The sequence below is a fragment of the Camellia sinensis genome, chromosome 8, assembly GCF_055761805.1.
Source record: "Camellia sinensis isolate YWXY chromosome 8, ASM5576180v1, whole genome shotgun sequence".
NCBI classification, from domain to species: domain Eukaryota; kingdom Viridiplantae; phylum Streptophyta; class Magnoliopsida; order Ericales; family Theaceae; genus Camellia; species Camellia sinensis.
Window position 1 is genome coordinate 115,622,852 of NC_138968.1, and position 18,450 is coordinate 115,641,301.

The 18,450-nt window shown below is 34.6% G+C and overlaps 1 protein-coding gene across 2 annotated transcripts; it reads left to right on the forward strand.

Moving 5' to 3' along the window:
* Window positions 1–4,780: 4,780 nt before the first annotated feature.
* Window positions 4,781–17,767, forward strand: LOC145797057 (esterase/lipase/thioesterase family protein). 2 transcript variants are annotated; one of them, XM_082883193.1, is made up of 8 exons: window positions 4,781–5,255; window positions 6,632–6,760; window positions 7,385–7,516; window positions 11,403–11,545; window positions 11,645–11,742; window positions 11,823–11,917; window positions 13,446–13,499; window positions 17,346–17,767. In XM_082883193.1, exons 1-8 carry the CDS (start codon window positions 4,884–4,886, stop codon window positions 17,556–17,558), a joined length of 1,236 nt encoding a protein of 411 aa, XP_082739319.1. In that variant the 5' UTR covers window positions 4,781–4,883; the 3' UTR covers window positions 17,559–17,767. The 2 variants fall into 2 exon arrangements, with proteins under 2 accessions (XP_082739319.1, XP_082739320.1); XM_082883194.1 differs by lacking the exon at window positions 6,632–6,760 and having other exon boundaries at window positions 4,796–5,255.
* The last annotated feature ends 683 nt before the right edge of the window (window positions 17,768–18,450 follow it).

Genomic DNA, 18,450 nt, shown 5'->3' on the forward strand with positions numbered 1-18,450 from the left:
ATGGGCGGCGATCAAATGAGCCTGAAAAACAAGGTTTTGTCTGTCAAGTTCCCACAGATAGCGCCAATTATATGGGAAGCAAATATCCAGGCAAGCTCGTACTCCTTTCTTCCAAGCTCCTGTCTATCCGATCAACTTGCGAGCACAATGGCGGTGAGCTACCCGGCGGTGTGTGGCCGGAAAACCCCTCCGACGATCAAGTTAGCACACACACACAGGGATAGAGAGAGAGGAGAGAGTTGAGTGTAAGTGTATATCTCACCAAATGTTCATCTGTCTCAGCATGGGGGGCGCAGACTCGCTTATATACCTTCTGCGCCCCAAATCTACTCCCATTAGTCTCTCGACACATGGTACTGCTATCCCATCTGTCAGCGCAAATCTAGCTGAACATCACCTAACCAAACTGCCAGCCCACACTAATGGGAGCTCGGCAGTCGGGCTGCAGTATCTCAGTTGCCAAAGGCCGTGCTGTGTTGCTAGCCAGAGCGCTCCGCTCGCCAAGCTCAATGACGACCGAGCTCGGTTGCGTTCCGGCATAGTCGAGCTCGGGACAACTCATGCTGGTTAGCCGTCGGCCTTCCTGCTGGGCTAACCCACGAGCCGTGGAACCCAGTGAGGCAGCGGGCATCTCGGTCGAACCATCACTCGACCGGTTTCTGCACCCTGAAGCCAAGTAGCTCGGTCCAACCATGCCTTGCCTTAACCGAGCAAAACCTTTCTGGACAGGCCCATGCTACCACGGCCCAACTGTGTTCGGCCCAAATCTGCCCGGCCATTACCACGGCCCAATCCAGATCATAAATCTCCCTCTCAATATATATATGGGTTTTGATGTTTCAAATAGGGATTCTTCCCAAATCTTTAAGGTTTTTGAATGGTTAATAAAAATAGAGATGTTTGATAAAGATCATTTGGTTTTAAAATGCAAGTGAGGGAAAAGCTCTAAAATTTTACTAAACCCTAATTTTGATTTTTACTCTAAAGGAGGATTTTGGTTCAATTGGGCAATGTAATATGAAATTGAGTTGTTAATCTATCGAAACATGAAAAAGGATCGCATTGGTGAACTTGTTGAGATTTGTTTACTTTATTGAGATGTGGGTGTTGTTGAACTTATGGAATTAAGATTCTTTTGGAATATGAGACATGTTGTTTTCTTCCATAAATTGAATCGAAACCTTAGGTACCTTGAAATGTTTACAAAATTCATGCACCTCATGACATCCATGATTTTATTTCATGATTGATATACTTTGTTGGAAGTTTGGAAATGTTGAAATGGGGAAAAGAGAGTAGGAATCCATGTAATAGAATCGGGTTTTGGAAAAACGAGTTATGTATTGTACTGGTACCAAAACGAGGAGTCTAGGTCCCCAATTGCCCTATCTCGTGCTTAGCGTCGGACAAATGCGGAAAATGTTTTTGGGTGTCCACTAGCCCTATTGTATTGAGCTGGCAAATTGGAGAAACAAATGATTTTGGTTGTCCATTGGCCTTGTCGTATTATAAGCAGGCAAATGTGGAAGGGATGAGTGTTTTAGATGTCTATTGCCCTGTCGAACTGTGAGTTGGTGAATGTGAGAGTATTTTCATGATATATAAAATTCTGTATACGTATAATTTTGACTTACTTACGATTTTATTGCTTATTTACCACCCCATTGTCGATGTTCAGGTTTTGGTATGACAACGGTGCATTGAACATCATTTCTTTAAAAGAGAAAATAGAGATTTTATCATAGCATGTGCATAGCATAATCATATCCATTTCAAGAATTTATACACTCTATTAAATGTATTCCTACTAGCAAATTTTACTCATCCCTATCATAACAAATTTTAGGACTTGTAATGTGCCCCCATCCAAAAGAAGAGATGATGGAGATTTGATTGGAGCACGAAAGCTCATTGACGATATCTTTTCTAAAGCTCCAAATTACTATGTTTTGGGATAAAGTGTCCACCCTTTCTGTGTGACCAAGTCAATAGCCTTCAAAATTGTAAACCACTAGGGCAACTTATTTTGAATTCTCTAACTTCTTTAACTATGAACATTGGATTATCTGTATTCACGACTTGGAAATGCAATAGTTTGTAAAAGTTCAATGAGAAAGAGATTTATTTTATGTAAAAGACTATGTTTTTTGTTTTAGAAATTCATGAGAATTTATCTGCGTTGAAACTATTTGGAAAATAATTAGAAATTATTAATTGGCTTATAAATTTAGGGTCGTTACAAGACGGTAATGGCTTCAATGATAATGAACTGACCATCTTCTTCGACTTAAACGAATCGAAAGGTAATGAGTTTCCATTGTGTAGTTTTTAGAGATGTTGATGGAAGTAATGGATAGGGCTTTAGAGAGAGAGAGAGAGAGAGAGAATGTATATGTTTGGAAGACAGTGGAGAACTTGCCGGTGGACAAAGATAGCGGTGGCAGGTTGCGAATGGAGGCGATGGTGGTGGGGCAAGAAGAGGCAACTGTCCAGGCTTGCAATTGTAGCGGCATAGTGGCCCAATTGCAATAAACGAGCTTGTCGGCTAAGCTCAACTTTCTTCTCTCTCCCTTCATCTGTAACACAATGTTTTGGTGGTTTTTTTTTTTATTTGTTTATTATTTGGGTATACCTTGAAGGGTAATTTGAAAATAATAATAATAATAATAAAGTGTATTAAAAGTAAATTATAATTCTAAATGATTTAATGAATTATATTAAAAAATTGAATATATTTAATAATTTTTTGGATGCAAATAGAATACCCTAATAGTGGCCTAGAAGGTCCAAACCCATTATGAACCTAGCTAAAGGGGGCTCAAACCCATAGCATGATTAACTATGGTAATGATAGCCAAGTTTATATTTTTTAAAGTCAAAAATTTCAATTTCATGAGTAAAGTTGGCATATTATGAAACAAATTTATACTCATCTCAATAAACTAAACCATTCATTTTACATGATAAGTTTAGAAGAACATGCATGGAAAATATTGGGTTGATCAAACATTAGTAATTATATGATCAAATTACAATATATTATAAGACATGAACAATTTATTTTTAAAAACATATAGATCATATAGATAAATAAATTTAAATTAGTCCGATAATAAATTAATTCATTATAAAGTTAAAATTTTTAGCTTTAACAAATCTAGATGTGAATCTAATCCTCCTACTCATGTAGGCAAACAAACATGTCTTCAATGTTAGCGTAGTCTCCGTCAAAAGAAAGTTTGAGTGGAATTTTAATTAGGTGAATTATATGTAGGTGGGAGTTGGGAAAAAAATTATTAATATATGGAGTGAGAGACACTTGCACCCTTATAACTTTTCATTACACACTTACGCTTCCATATGTTTGTAAATTTTTTTCTCCAATTCTCAACTACATCGAATTTGCTCTTTTTAGTTTCTTCCTATTGGAAGAAAGTTTGATTGTTGCATTTGTGAAGAGTTTGGTCATCATACAAGAGTCGAACATATTTAATTCTTAAGTTAATTATTTTAGTGATTTCTCATATTTTTTTATTTTATTTTATTTAAAAATTTAAGGGATAAATTACAAATACACTATTTGAAATTTACTTAAAATACAAATTATTCCTTGTGATTTGAAAAATTATAAATACTACATTGTTAGAATTTTTTAACAGAATTAATTAAAAAAATAAAAGTCTTAATTGCTCTCCTATGCAATAATAAAATTATCTAAATTATTAATTGAAATATATTTATAACATTATTAAAAACAATTAATGGATTTGATGATTTTTTAATAAAATGAGCGATTTATTAGGAAATTAGAAAATTCAGAGATAAAATTATAATTTTTAAAAGTACATGAGGCAATTCATATTTTAATTAAACTTCAAAAAATATATTTATAATTTACCCTAAATTTAATTATCAATATTCATAAAAGGGTCCAGCTTGTCTCAAGTTGAGATTAAGACTGGACCCGTCTAGTTCGGCCCATATGGCTCATTTTTTGGGTCCGTTTTGATAATCCGAACCGTCAATATGTAGAACTCGTCGAGTACTACATGCTTGTAAGAAATCACGTTGATTGGATATCAATAGCTATGTGATTAAATCAGTTTTGTATAAAAAAAAATGGACGGTGAAAAAATTAACGGTTGATAAAAAACTGTTTTGTTCACATAGTTATTGATATCTGATCAACGTGAGTTTTTACAGGCATATAGTACTCGACGATTTCTACATATTGAACGGTTCGGATTATCAAAACGGGACCCGTGATGGACCCCCACGGGCCCAACAACACGGTCTAGTCTGATCTTGGACTGGACCAAATCCACTACCTTCATAAAATATCTTCCGATATTTTCCCATTATTTTAAACGTGTAGTACTATGAAGTTATAGTACATTTTAGGATAAATTATAAATACACTTTTGAGATTTGTTTAAAATACAGATTGTTCGTATAGTTTAAAAAATTACAAATATCTCTCATTAGAATTTTTTATTTAACAGAATTAACTAAAAAATTGAAATTTATAATTGCTATCCTATACAATAATAAAATTACTTAAATTATTAATTGAAATATATTTTTAACATCATTAAAAACTGTTAATTGACTTAATGATTTATTAATAAAATGAACGATTTATTATGAAATTAGAAATTTTAAAAGGTAAAATATAATTTTCAAAATTATAAAAAATAATTCATATTTTAATCAAATTTCAAAAGATGCATTTATAATTTATCCTTTATATATCACCCAAATAAATAAATAAAAATATTCAGTGCTCCTCTGGAGCTTCCGTACGTGGTCCTATAATGCACTCCTCTGTCATCAGCCACTCATCTAATTTGGGAACAGATTAAAACCCCTTTCGAGTTTCATCAATGGCGAGAGCCTCCTTAGGCTCTGCAGCCCCTCTTACCTCCTTCCTCCCCATCCGAAGCCTCAACCCTGCCGCCGCTACCGCCGCAATGCCGGCCGAGCACCACCCCCACCCGTCTCTGGAAGTGGTCGGCGGCGGAGGTCGGGACTCCCTACCCGCAATCAAAATTCTAAACCGTCCCTATAAACCATATCCTGTTATTGGTTGGAATCGACATGTGGAGACCATCTTCGCCGCGTTCTTCCGATCTCTTCCTAACGTCAGGTTCCGCCGTGAGTGTCTCAGGACCAAAGACAATGGCTCCGTAGCTCTCGATTGGGTCTCCGGCGACGATTTTCGCCTCCCACCTGACTCTCCTCTCCTTATTTTACTGGTCAGCGTTCCATACTCCTCTATCTCTCTCTCTCTCTCTCTCTCTCTCTCTCTCTCTCTCCACACAAAAACAATTGGAGACACAAGACTCCGTTTGCATTTGGTGATTTGATGGAAAGGATAAGAAATGAGATTTATAAATTTGGTGAGCAAGTGTTTGGATTTGGTGGTTTAATGGGAAATGATAAGATAGGGTTTGAAATAATAAGAAATGGTGAAAAAGAATAAAAAAAATATATTTAACTTGATTCAAGGGGTGATATTTGGTAAAATTCAAGTTGATTGGTTAAAAAATATTTATTGCACTGACATTGTTCTTACTTACATCTCTCACTTTTCTTTCTTACGAATTCAGATATGATAATGAGAAAACACAATATTCTTTTCATTTTTCATCTAGATGTTAGATCACAATATATGTATATATATATATTAGTGGGTGGCTCATGCAATACATGTGCAATTCAGATAAGTAGCTATAAAAATAAATAATAAAGAAATTAGTATCATAATATGGATGTTGTCTAAATGGTAAGACTGTTCTCAATGAAATATAAGGCTGTGTTTGGTACACGTTCCTGAGCTTAATTTGAACACGACATTTGTTTACAAATTGCAAAAATTAATTCCACGCTCACTTTTGAAAACGTAGTCGAAAGCGAAAAATTTGGACTAACCGGTCGTCTCACCGGACGTCCCACCGGTTGACCGGAAAAGTGCAATTTTTTTTTTTGCATTTGACATATGTTAATTTTTATACATTCGAAAAAATAATTTCCAAATTTTTAAAATTTTTTTGTGTTATAATAGAATTTTTAGTTATGTTTGTTCATGAGTTGTAAGTTTTTGTATCAAATATCATATGTCACATCAAAAATTTCTCACTCAATTCAAAACTCTTTTACTAAACAAATTTTCCACACTCAAATCATAATTCCAAAATTTATAAACTCAAAATACAACTCCTACTCTCAAATCATAATTAGAAAGCTCTACCAAACGCAACCTAAGGTTTTGGGTTCAATTCTTGCTCACGCCTTTGAATAATATTTTTTTATTTTAAGATAGAAAAATTTGCCACATGATAAAAGCAGAAGCCGCCACAAGACACCAAGTCATGTGCTCACATATATAATAGTATAAATATATATATATATATATATGTTTTTTCATCTCACGATCCAAACGGAGTATGTATAGCAAAACCTAAGTTTGTTCGGCGGCATGACATGCAACCCTTCTAGAGTTGGAATTGAAACCATCTGGACTGTTAACTGAAATATGTAGCCTCCAATTCCAAATGTAAGGCTTGGATTCCATGCTGCCAGAAAAAGCAAGTGTTGGATATATAATTGTCCTTACAATGAATGGTTGCAGCCAGGTCTAACGGGAGGGAGCGGGGATACTTATGTGAGGCATATGCTAGCAAGAGCAAGAAAAAATCGATGGCGAGTTGTTGTCTTCAATAGCCGTGGCTGTGGAGATAGCCCTGTCACCACTCCTCAGGTTCTTAACTGTTGAAAGTGATTCGCTTTGTTTTGGGAAATGTGTACTTCTCTGAATAATGAAACATTGTTTTGGCCTAAAATACTTCTTGATAATGTATTTTTATCCTAAAATACTTGTATTTACTTGGAAGCTCATTTTTTTTTTTTTTTTTTTTTTAAATCAAGTTATAGCTGATTGAATCCCCCTATCAGTCGGTATCTTACTGACTCTTTCATGGATTGTCATTGATGAATATAAGTGGGTTTATATAAAAGAGGGAAAACCCATAGTCCATGATGGAGCTGGTCTAGTAAGAAGAATTTAAGATAATTTCTATTTGTATTGCCCCATCATCTGACAGGTTAATGTGTTTCTCATGGATTGTCATAGGTGGCTATAGTAGGGTTGTACAAAAGAGGAAAGCCCATAGCCATTAATGGGTATGGTGTAGTAAAACAAATTCAAGATAATTTCCATGGGCCTATAATGTATAATAGTTGTAAAATGTGAGGAAATTGATTGTGGTAACCCTCAATCCCAATTCAATATAGAGTTTTTTTTTTAAATCAAATTATGCAATTTGAATTTAGTGAAGCATTTTCATGTGTTGTGGTTTATTTCGTAACACTGGGTGATATGCAGTTCTATTCAGCTTCATTTATAGAAGATCTTCGGGAAGTAGTGGCACATGTTGGCACTAGGTACCCAAATGCCAATTTATATGCTGTTGGTTGGTCACTTGGAGCAAACATTCTTGTTCAATATTTGGGTCAGGTAGGATGACTAAAGTACAGTATATTGTTTTCCCCCCTTTCTTTCTGTTTTGTTTGGTTTAATTTGCTTCAGCTTTTTCCTTTTCTAAATTCCTACGCCAATTCATACACTGTCAATTTTGCTTATCCTAATTGATTTATCTTTCAAGTATCTTGTGAAAATTGTCGGCACATCTTCAAAGTGCATGCTTTATTTTAGTGGTGCATCACTAGAAATAAATACGTTCTTGAAGGTCTCTAAGATCTTCGAGTTTGTGTTGCTAACTTGCTTTCTTCCTTCATGTGATAGTTATTATCGTTATTTTTTTAACTTTTAGTTTTCGAATTTCAATTACGTTGTGCTTCTATGAATCAATCATATTATCCATTCTCATGAGTTTTGATATTTGAATGCCTCTCAAAGCTTACTTTTGTTGGTGGATTCTAAATATCTTAAGTATCGTGATTCATTTACTCCCTTTCTTATATGCCTATAAGTTCATAGTGTACTATTGGATGAAAAGTGAGACTGATTATTGACCTCTTTGACTTGAGCTCGATCATGAAAATTTTGTTTTTGATTCTTTTTAGGAATCAACATCATTCTTGCTAACTGCCAAACAGTAGTAACCTACATGCCAGTAGGAGTAAGATAGAATTAAAGAAACACTACGTTTTTGGTTTTGAGTTTTCCAAAATAGTTTGGAGTTTTTTGTTTTCTGATTGTCTTTAGTGAACTTTTTTTTCTTATTTTAGTCAACTTTTTTAGATGCACCTAATCAAAAGGTACTTAAAAAGTCAAATAGTTGTGAAAAAATCTAAATGAATTCAATAAATATGAAAATGTAATGAATTTTTGTACTTTATTTTGGGGGTTTTTTTATTATTATTTATATTTAGTGATTTTTAATTTTTAATTTTTTTTATAACAAATTTTGTACTTTTTAAGTGTATCTAAAAATTAAAATGAAATTTGATTAAAAGATTAAAACAAATTTTCAGTCCGTATTTTTTGGTTTTTGGAAACTCCAAAACCATATTTCATCAAATTTATTTATTTATTTATTTTTTATCAACAACATAGAACTTTATTGATAAATCAAAAAAGTAAGCGAGGATGAGGCATCCTCTTACAAAAGGACAATGGCATCCAAAGTAACAAAACCCTAACAAGTTAACCTCAAGCAAAAGCCTATCACACACCGCCAATCAATCTCTAGCTAACAAAAAAAGTGGGACTCCCTTAAATAAAGAACTCCCTAACACCTAAAAAGAAGTTAAGTGACAAACATTATCCCACAAACAGTCCACCTCCTGGAACTTATCTTCAAACAACCTCGCATTTCTCTCCATCCATAGAACCCATAAAGTTGCGAAGAAGGCACGAGACCAGAGCATCTTGGCTCTTTTCAACCTCCGAATGTGCGAAAGTCAACAAGGAGCATATGCGCACTCCCCTTTGGGGCTACTTACATAACATTCCCCAAAGAAAACAATCTATGCCATAAATTCAAAGCGATTGGACAATGCAAAAATAAATGATCTACGGATTTCCTATTCTTACAACACAAAATGCACCACTAAGGATTTAGAAAAAGATTAGGACTCCGGTTTTGTGATGTATCACTTGTCAAAATGCCTCCATGAACCAAGACCCACATGTAACACCTTTACCTTTAGAGGAGCACAAGCCTTCCAAACTATTTTGCAAAAAGGAAATTGGGGGACATGAGGATTATCAATAATGTAATCAAAAAAAGACTTACAAGAAAATATCCTCGATGAATGAAGAGCCCAAACCATCTTGTCCTCCAACAGAGGAGATAAAGAAAAATGATCAATCCTGGACAACAGAAAAGTCAACTGTGAAGCCTCCCTATCATTAAGATTCCTAAAAAAATCAAAATTTCAAGAAATTTGAGCCAAAAATGAATAAGCCATGGAAGCAATTGAAGAATTATGAGATCGAGCCACTCTATAAATCAACAACAAAAGAAGATCGACACATCCAAACATCCTCCCAAAATCGAACAAGTTTCTTATTGCCCACTTTTACAGAAAGATGACGAGACCAGCACGTGTAAACTTGAGAAATTGCCTTCCAAGGAGCACGACAGTTACCCCTCAGAACCACCCATGAATCCCTACCATTGTCATGAGTCCCATATTTGTTTCTAATAACCGAATGTCATATTGAATCAGTCTTAAGTGAAAATCTTCATAACCACTTGCCAAGAAGGGCCATGTTCCTAGCCAAAATGTTACCGATAGCCAAACCCCCTTCTCCTTAGGTAACGAAACTAACTCCCAATTCACTAAATGATCCTTTTTCCCCTCATCCTTGCCTTTCCAAAGAAAATCCCTCATCAACTTTTCTAATGACCTTGTCACCTTAACCGGAATCTTGAACAAAGATAAAAAAATAAATTGGAATACCACTCAAAACAGTCTTAACCAAAGTACATCTACCCCCACGTGACAATAAAGCCTTACTCCACCCTTCCAATCTCTTGCCAATCTTTTCCACCACTGGATAAGCGTCACTTCTAGGATTATCCTCCAATGGAAGACCCAAATACTGCACCCTACCCATTTGAACCTCACTCAATTCATAAGCCTTAATTTTAGTATATGAATGGCCAAATCTGTTTTACATTGCATATGGTTGAAACTGAAAGCTTTGCAACTAATGACACTAGTCTATTGGCTAAGACCTTTTCATTGCATTGAGAGGTTAAGGGGTTGAATCTCCCTACCTAGTTGTGGGTGTTATTTCCCTTATATTTGTTTGGGGTTTCTCTCTGCTCCAGATTATGATTCATTGGGCATGATTGTAGTTTGATACATTTTAGTAAATAAAATAACATAAAATTGAAGGCTTTGCTAATAAGGGAAAAGTCATAAAACAAAAGGGCATATGGTGAAAGTGATAAGTGGGTTTGAGAGTTGATGGGATTTTTTATTTTCTAAGAATATGAATATGATTAAACCTTTTACACACGAATTTGTGTCTAAAAATCGAGGCAAAATTGTAGCAAGAAAATTCAATTTATTAATGTTGAATAAAGCTAATACAATTTTCAGCAAACAAATTAATAGTGTGATTCCTCTCTTCAATGTTAACTCGAAAACTTGACAGCTTGTTCTCAAGTCAAATAGCATAATCTTCTCCAAACTGAGTGACGATGGCGACAAGACTTGAATGAGAAAGTTCCTTAGGGCCTTAGAAGCTTTATATGTAGAGCTCTCCCTTGCTTGATGTATGCAATTGTGTATATGAAAACCAATTTTGTTGGGGGTCACCCTTATTTATAGTTGTGGGTAGAAGAGAGTTTTGATAGAACACTAACTATTTGATAATTATCTTTATATTTATTTATCTTAAAGAGATTAAAATAAATATTTAATTGAAGACATGCAGGCAAATTCAATTGGAGGGAATTTTTCTTTTCCTTGTTTGTAAGCCTTGTATGACAAATGACTTAACTTGATTAAGCCCAAACCTTATTATCTTGAAGATTCCGCCATGTTGACACATGGCAGCGTGTGATTTAGCCATTTGTGTAATAAGGATTCGAAACCTATTATATGCGATAAATTTCTTCTTTTTTGGCGTTACTTGTATAGCTTTTAGAAGAGGGATTACGAGTGTGTGAACTGCACAAAGTCAGGATGTTGAGTTTAATTAAGAACTCTAATTTAGTTTTAGCATTTTTTTCTGCAACCATTGGTTTTCTTGGTGATGTGGTAACTATGTTGGACATTGGGTTTAAATGATGGTAGAGTTTTGTTATATTCTGTTGAGCTGGTTCTAAGGAGCTATATTTTAGGGTCGACTTGTTTTTCACTGTTTTTCACTTTATCACATTTTTTCTATTTCATTCACAACGTTATATGTGTGCTTGCAGGAATCTCATAATTGCCCTCTTTCTGGTGCAGCATCCTTGTGTAATCCTTTCAATTTGGTTGTTGCAGATGAGGACTTCCGCAAGGGCTTTAACATTGTTTATGACAAAGCTCTTGCTAATTCTCTCTGCAAAATTTTCAAGAAGTAATTATGTGATAAGTTTTTGTCTTTGCTTTCTTAATATGTTGTAGTTCAAGTCTCTATTTGTAATTGTTTTACTAGAATTATTATTATTTTTTCTAGGCACTCTCTTCTATTTGAAGATATGGGTGGTGAATTTAATATCGAATTGGCTGCCAATGCCAAGTCTGTCAAGGAATTTGATGAGGGATTAACTCGAGGTATATTTGTCAAATTATTTGAAAACATTGTTCTTGTACATCATGATGACTACTCATAAGTTCTCTATAACATCTTGCAGTTTCATTTGGGTTCAAATCAGCGGATGACTACTACTCTAACTCAAGCAGTGCAGATTCCATTAAACATGTGTGCACGCCTTTGCTTTGCATACAGGCAATATTTCTTTATCATTTCTCATGTCACTATGTACGAACGTACGAATCCATAGCTGATAAGCTTTAAAATTAAATCTTTCATTGGTATAGTATAGATATGTTGATTTATTGGTTAATTAGATTTGATTAATTTACCACATAATTATAATTGCAATATTTTATCCCTATTGAGGCATGAAAATGCTTAGGGAAGAAGTGTGTGTTTTGGTTAACACACTTCTTTATCAAGATTCTAATGACTAGAAAAATGTGGGATGAGTAGAGAAAAAGTATTTTAGTACCTACATAAAAAATATAAAAAGTGAACTTCACAGAAAATAAAACATCTGTAAGGAGAAGAAGTTGCTCACTACATAACTTAGATCGTACGAATGTACCAAATTGAAGAATAGAAATGGAGAGAGAGAAATGAAGAAAGAGAAATCGGCCTTCGACAACTTCACTAAGACCTTTGACAACTTCGTCAGGGCCTCAATATTGTTGAATGCTTCTCTAGGGACTTTTGACAACTTCACTAGGTGTTTGATTCATTCAAAAGCTTCGCTATGGCCTAATTTCTTTGCGATCTAAGTGATGTAGTGGGGAACTTCTTCTCCTTCTCTCTACAACGGTTAGGGTTTACAGATATTTTATTTTCTTTGAAGGTTTCTATTTTTTTATTTTTTTATTTAGTTCAGGTATGTCTTGAAGACCTTTTCTTGCCAGTTGCCATAGAGGGTGAGTCAGTATAAAACATCTCTGTTTAGTTATGCCAACTCAGCTGGATAATAATATCGATGCTAGTGCCTTCAGTTCCTGTTTAGTTGTATTGGTTATTAGATTCCTGCTCATTTTGAAATGTAAGGCTTCTCCATTTTAGCATGGTGATAATAGAGTCTTTAGTAAGTGCAACATTTTTTATTCCTGCTCATTTTGAAATGTAAGGTTTCTCCATTTTAGCATGGTGATAATAGAGTCTTTAGTAAGTGCAACATTTTTGCTTGCAAATGGTATATGTCAGAACCAATCACCATGTTGAGTATGGGTTCAGATGCAACGTATGAGAGTATGGGATCCAATGAGTGGCTGCTTTGCGGTACAAGCCATGGAGGGGACCACTTACAGTCTGGATTAAAATACCTGCCAAGATTGTTGGAAATTGATAGGTGAGTGAAGCCTTTAGAAGGGAAATGGATACCATTGGGTTGGTCAATAGAAAGGGCTTCCATGAAAGGGCTTAGCCATGTACATATAAGCTTCTTGAGCACCCTTCCTTTGCAAGCTAATTTTCAAGGGTAAAATCAACCCAAGTGATTGTATCAGAGAGGGAGAGTATAGGAAGAAGAAGAAATAAATGCACTGCACATGATTCGGCTCTGAGAATTCATTTTTATTTGAATTGAGAATTACAAGACAGACAACTCTCAAATCATTCGTAATTGAACTTTGAATTGTGCCATTTAGCAAGTTCCATTGAAAGGAAAAAATGAATAAGCAAAGAAAATTAGTTATTTGTTTTATAATATGTTGCATTGAATGGTTCGCAGGCTGCAAATGATCCAATTGCTCCATCTAGGGGAATCCCTCGCAAAGATATTCAAGTATGCTCCCACTCTCTCTCTCTCTCTCTCCATGCACAGTGCTAGCTTATATTATATGCTACCGTAGCACATTGCATGTCTCTTATGACTGGATCACACAAATTCTCTATGCAATTCTGTTTTTATATTGTTGTCGCAGGTTGGTATTTCCTGTTGGTTCTTAGTTCCACTGTAAACAAGGATTAGGAGAGAGGATTAATGGGTTTCATAATAAGTTTATCTTTTTGGTTTTGTCATAAATAGGGGAGAATTTATGAAGTGAGGAAATAGTTAACAATTCGATTTCTTTAAAACTTTCCATCATATGGTTTCTTATTTAAGTAGAATGAGGGAGCCTATTGTTTGTTTATTTCTTTGTTTTTGGCCAAAGAAAATAGAAAGACAAAAATGAAACAGGAGTCATGTTCTCTTTATACTTGCCTCTTCTCATCTCAGTTCTGTCCAAAATAATGATTTTGTATCATTTACACTGTGTTTGGTGGGGGGATTTGAGGAGGAATTTGGAAAGGAAAAGGGAGAAGATAAGTGAAGTATGAATAAAATTTACCTATATTTCACTTAGTTTTACACTCATTTCCCCTTTCCCTTTCTAAACACGGCGTTAGAGAAACCCACCAATCTCAGCTTCCGGTGGTTGGCTATATGAACTCCCCTTGTGATTCATCTTTCTCAATACTCAAATCTATTTTAAACCTTTGCCATCTGTGCTCTCTTTCTCCCCTTTTTTCATGCTATTTTTGCCTTTTCTCATCTTTGGGTTTTCTTGTCAATCAAATTACTTCTTATTGGTGCAACTTTTTAGTCTTCACCATAGGTGCAAATTGTAACTATATATTTGTTATATCAAGGCCTAGGGTTTTTGTGAAATTTGTAATAAGTTTAGGTTGCTGGGAATTGCGATAATTGATAAGTCCTCTATGATCTCTGCATTTCTACAAGGCCCAAGTAAAATTGGCAGAAAATTAATATCTATATGTCTCCAGCTACCCATGATAGTAGCAATTCTGCAATTATGTGGGAAGAGGGAAGTATTTGACTATTGCACTTGCCTTATTGGTTAATTTGTTACGATATATGAAAAGAAGAAACTCACATTTGTTAATAAAACAATATTTTTAGCCTATCAAATGAATTGACAGAAATTTATATTTTTCTTTAATCCATTTTAATTTCCAGTAAATTTCTACATAATTCACATCTCATTCGAGGATATTACACAATATGTAATATATGTGTATATGACGCATCCGTACCCATATCTAATTTTGGACACGTATCCTAAGATCCTAAGATTTAAGTTTATGAAAATTTGACACTTGGATACACATCCTACCTAATACTTGTATACTTGAGTCCATGTAACATAGCTTGTTGGTGTGACTCTCAAATTGGCTAAAATAAAACCTGATACTATATTTTTCTTTGTTAAGTTTGACTAGGAACAGGAAAGTGCAAAAACTAAACAAAGTGGTGGAAGTTTGCTTTGTTTTCACTTGTGACTTTTGTTTTACGATTTCTAATAGTGTTGCCTTTTTCCCCCCAAAGACTCAACGACAACATAACTGTCCTATGTGCTAAAAATAAAAGAAGAATGCGCTAAAAAAGGAAAAAGGGCTTTCTTGGCTATGAAACATGTGTACAGGTATAAGTATGTCGATACGGTAAAATGTAAAAAAATAATAATAATAATAAGGTACGGTTATGGTTGAGCATGCTAGTAAAAAAAAGTACTTATTTTTAATTTGGAGTCATGCAAAAATTACTAAAGTAGTTTATTGGTTGAGTTTAAACCTGCAATTCACATTTAATACCAAAAGGAAGGTATAAACCAAAATTAAATGTTATTATATGAAATAACTTACAAACCAAAATTTAATTTTCAAATCATGCTACAAAAAATAAAATAAAAAATAAATAATAATAATTAAATAAAAAAAAATTCAGTGAAACCAACTTCACCCAAGGTTCTGAAAAGCGGTTGCGGTCGTCGTAACGGTAGCGGTGACGCGGTTGCGGTTGCGGGGTGTAAAGGCCGTAGTGTAACGGTTGCGGTAATCGGAACTGTGAATTTTTTTATTTTTCGCACAATTTGAAAAAAACTTACCGATACGTATATTTTTTTTTTCCATGATCATATTTATTGGATTAAAAATAAATATTGATCAATTTTTGTAAATTTTTAAGTATGATCCAATATATTTCATATTTTTAAATCACTATAAACTGAGTTTTTTACATTTTATTTTAATAATTAATGACTTTATATTAGACAAAAATTCAATCACTAATTATTATATATTAGATAAACAATAACAAAAGTATGAGAATAAATAAGAGCCTAAATATATATATATATACATATTTTAACCAAGTCAAATAGATAATGACCACACTTATTATTATTATTTTTATTTTCAAACAATATATAGATAGACACACACAAACAAAATGGTTTAGTGATAGCAACTGAATAGAATAGCATAGGTCATACAGCTTCAACAAATCAATAACACGTTCTTCATCTTCCCTCTTCTCTCTCTCTATCTTTTGCTCTTCCATTTTCTCTATTTATCTTCCCTCTTCTCTCTATCCCTTTTTTCCCATTTTCAACTTTTTTTTTGTGTTTTTTTGAAAGAAACAGCTTGGAACCGTTACGTAACGGTGCGTAACAGGCCGTTACGGTTGTTACGGCACCGTTACAACTGCTACGGCAGCCGTTACAGCCGACACACTTGTGAATCTCAATCACACTGCAAAAGCGGCCGTAACGGGTGGCTTTAACCGCCAAAACCGTTACGTAACGGCGTTACGTAACGGTTGCGGCCGCTTTTTAAAACCTTGACTTCACCTCTATGTAGAAGAAAATATTATTCCGGCTTCGGTATATATATATTAGGTGCCTTTATGGTACGACAAAAATTAAAAAGAAAAATCTCATAGGTGTTAAGCGTACTTTGCAAGTATGCAAAAATAGCCGTGCAAAGTATCAATACAGTGTAAGTATCCGGTATGGGTACGTCATGTTTGTCAAAATACTCATACTTCATAGCATCTTGGTATGTATCAATTTTTTCTAATGATAAATATCTTGCATGTCATTCATAAATATGAGCAACCATTTATTTATTTATTGTGTGCAAATAACAAGCAGTATGGTTACTTTTTAGGTACTAAATAATTTTATTTGCGTAGTTGTTAGATGTTATAAGAAATATATATGTATATGAATATTTTAAAATTTTGATTATCAGTGCATATGCAAATTTCTTAATTATTGTTGGAATGAGAAAATGTGTACTTCAATTGCAACATGTGTTTTGTTTCTTAATTCTTTAATAGCATTTGAACTTTACTGGCTATTTGTTTTTTATGCACGGATTGCTTCTGAAGCAAATTCGGGGCTCCATCCTTGTTGATATAGAAATAGATAACCAAACTTATTTTTCATAATATGATACAATATGAGTCGCATGTAATGATATCAGCCATGGCTTTGTTCTACTAATGCTTTCTTGTTTTCTTGAGTGCTATTGTAGTTTTGCATAACCTCCATTTTACTTCTTTTGCTCTCGATATTGTTAGATACTGCTATATATTTGGAAAGCACTCCCAAAAAATTCTGTAACTGTACAGACATGAGCACTGATATGATTGTCTGTCCTCAAGAGAGCTTACACTGACAGGCATTGCAAAAGCTTTCACACGATGTTCCTGTATGTTTGATCTAAAGTAAAAAGTATAAGAATCACAAAAGAAAGAGGATAAGAGGGAAAGACATGAAGAGATAGAAAGCTGAGCATGTGCAAAATGTTTGTTTCTAATGTTCTGTATCACGTGCTGTTGCAGGAAAACCCGAACTGTTTGTTGATAGTTACACCAAAAGGGGGCCATTTAGGGTGGGTTGCAGGTGCTGAATCTCCTCGTGGAGCTCCTTGGACTGATCCTGTGGTGATGGATTTCCTCGAACATTTGGAAAGAGGTAGAGAAAGAGAAATATCTATAGCTAAATCTGGCAGTGCAAAGGTAAACAAAGAGGGCTTGCATCACATTGAGGTATAAGCCAGCAAGTTGATTCTTATATTTCCATTGTTGTATATGGTTTTATATATCAATCTACTCTTTCAAGTGTCCGAGATAGTAATAATGTCATCTGATTTTATTCTTTTGACCCAAAAAAGTGTCAGATGAGTCATTTTGTAATCCATCAAACTCATTAATGGAGATCATATGAATGGAATCGGTATATAACTACAATTTGGAATGGGAAATTCATCAACGAGAACCAATGGTGGTATTGATTTAAGTAATTTGTGCACTACAGAGTCCTGACCATTACATGGCGTGTAAATGCAAGAAATTTGACAAAAGGTCATATGCTTAAAAACTTGGGAGAAATTGCGAGTCAGTGTAACAATTAAAAATAATAATAATAATAATTGGGAAATTGTACAAAGATGGTAGGGACAACATATTTGCTAGTGGGATGTTTTCAAAATTTTCAAAAGAGATGAAATGTTTAAAATTAATAGCATAAGGTGGTATCACAAGTTAGCAAGACAAAAATACTCTTTCCCCATCTTCCATTCCTTTTGCAACATTGGTGGCCAACACCAGCTTTGGCCAACCCTTTCCTTTCCCCACCATCCCTTGCCAAATGTAACCCTTCCTGGCCACCCTTACTACCTGAAGCCCCTCATCAACTCCCCTGGCCCCTCAACTCTTCTCCAGCCACCAGTCTTTCATAAACTCCTCTTGCCACTTCTATCCCTCTCTCATCCCTCCACCTCCTTTTCACACTGTTACTCATTCAACCGACCCAATCGTCAATGACCCTCTTCCACCCTTCCTAGCATCTGCCATCCTACTTTAAAATCAAAACCCTGAAAGAAAATCTCAAAATCAAAACCTCAAGAGAGAGAGAGATGGGAGTTGTGGTCTAGTTGCTATCTGA

Bases quoted from the DNA above. Each gene is read 5' to 3' on its own strand.
- LOC145797057 (XM_082883193.1), top strand. From the start codon at position 4,884: ATGGCGAGAGCCTCCTTAGGCTCTGCAGCCCCTCTTACCTCCTTCCTC. The intron at 5,256-6,631 runs GTCAGCGTTCCA...GAATGGTTGCAG, and splicing joins CTCCTCTCCTTATTTTACTG to CCAGGTCTAACGGGAGGGAG. The intron at 13,500-17,345 runs GTATGCTCCCAC...GTGCTGTTGCAG, and splicing joins TCCCTCGCAAAGATATTCAA to GAAAACCCGAACTGTTTGTT.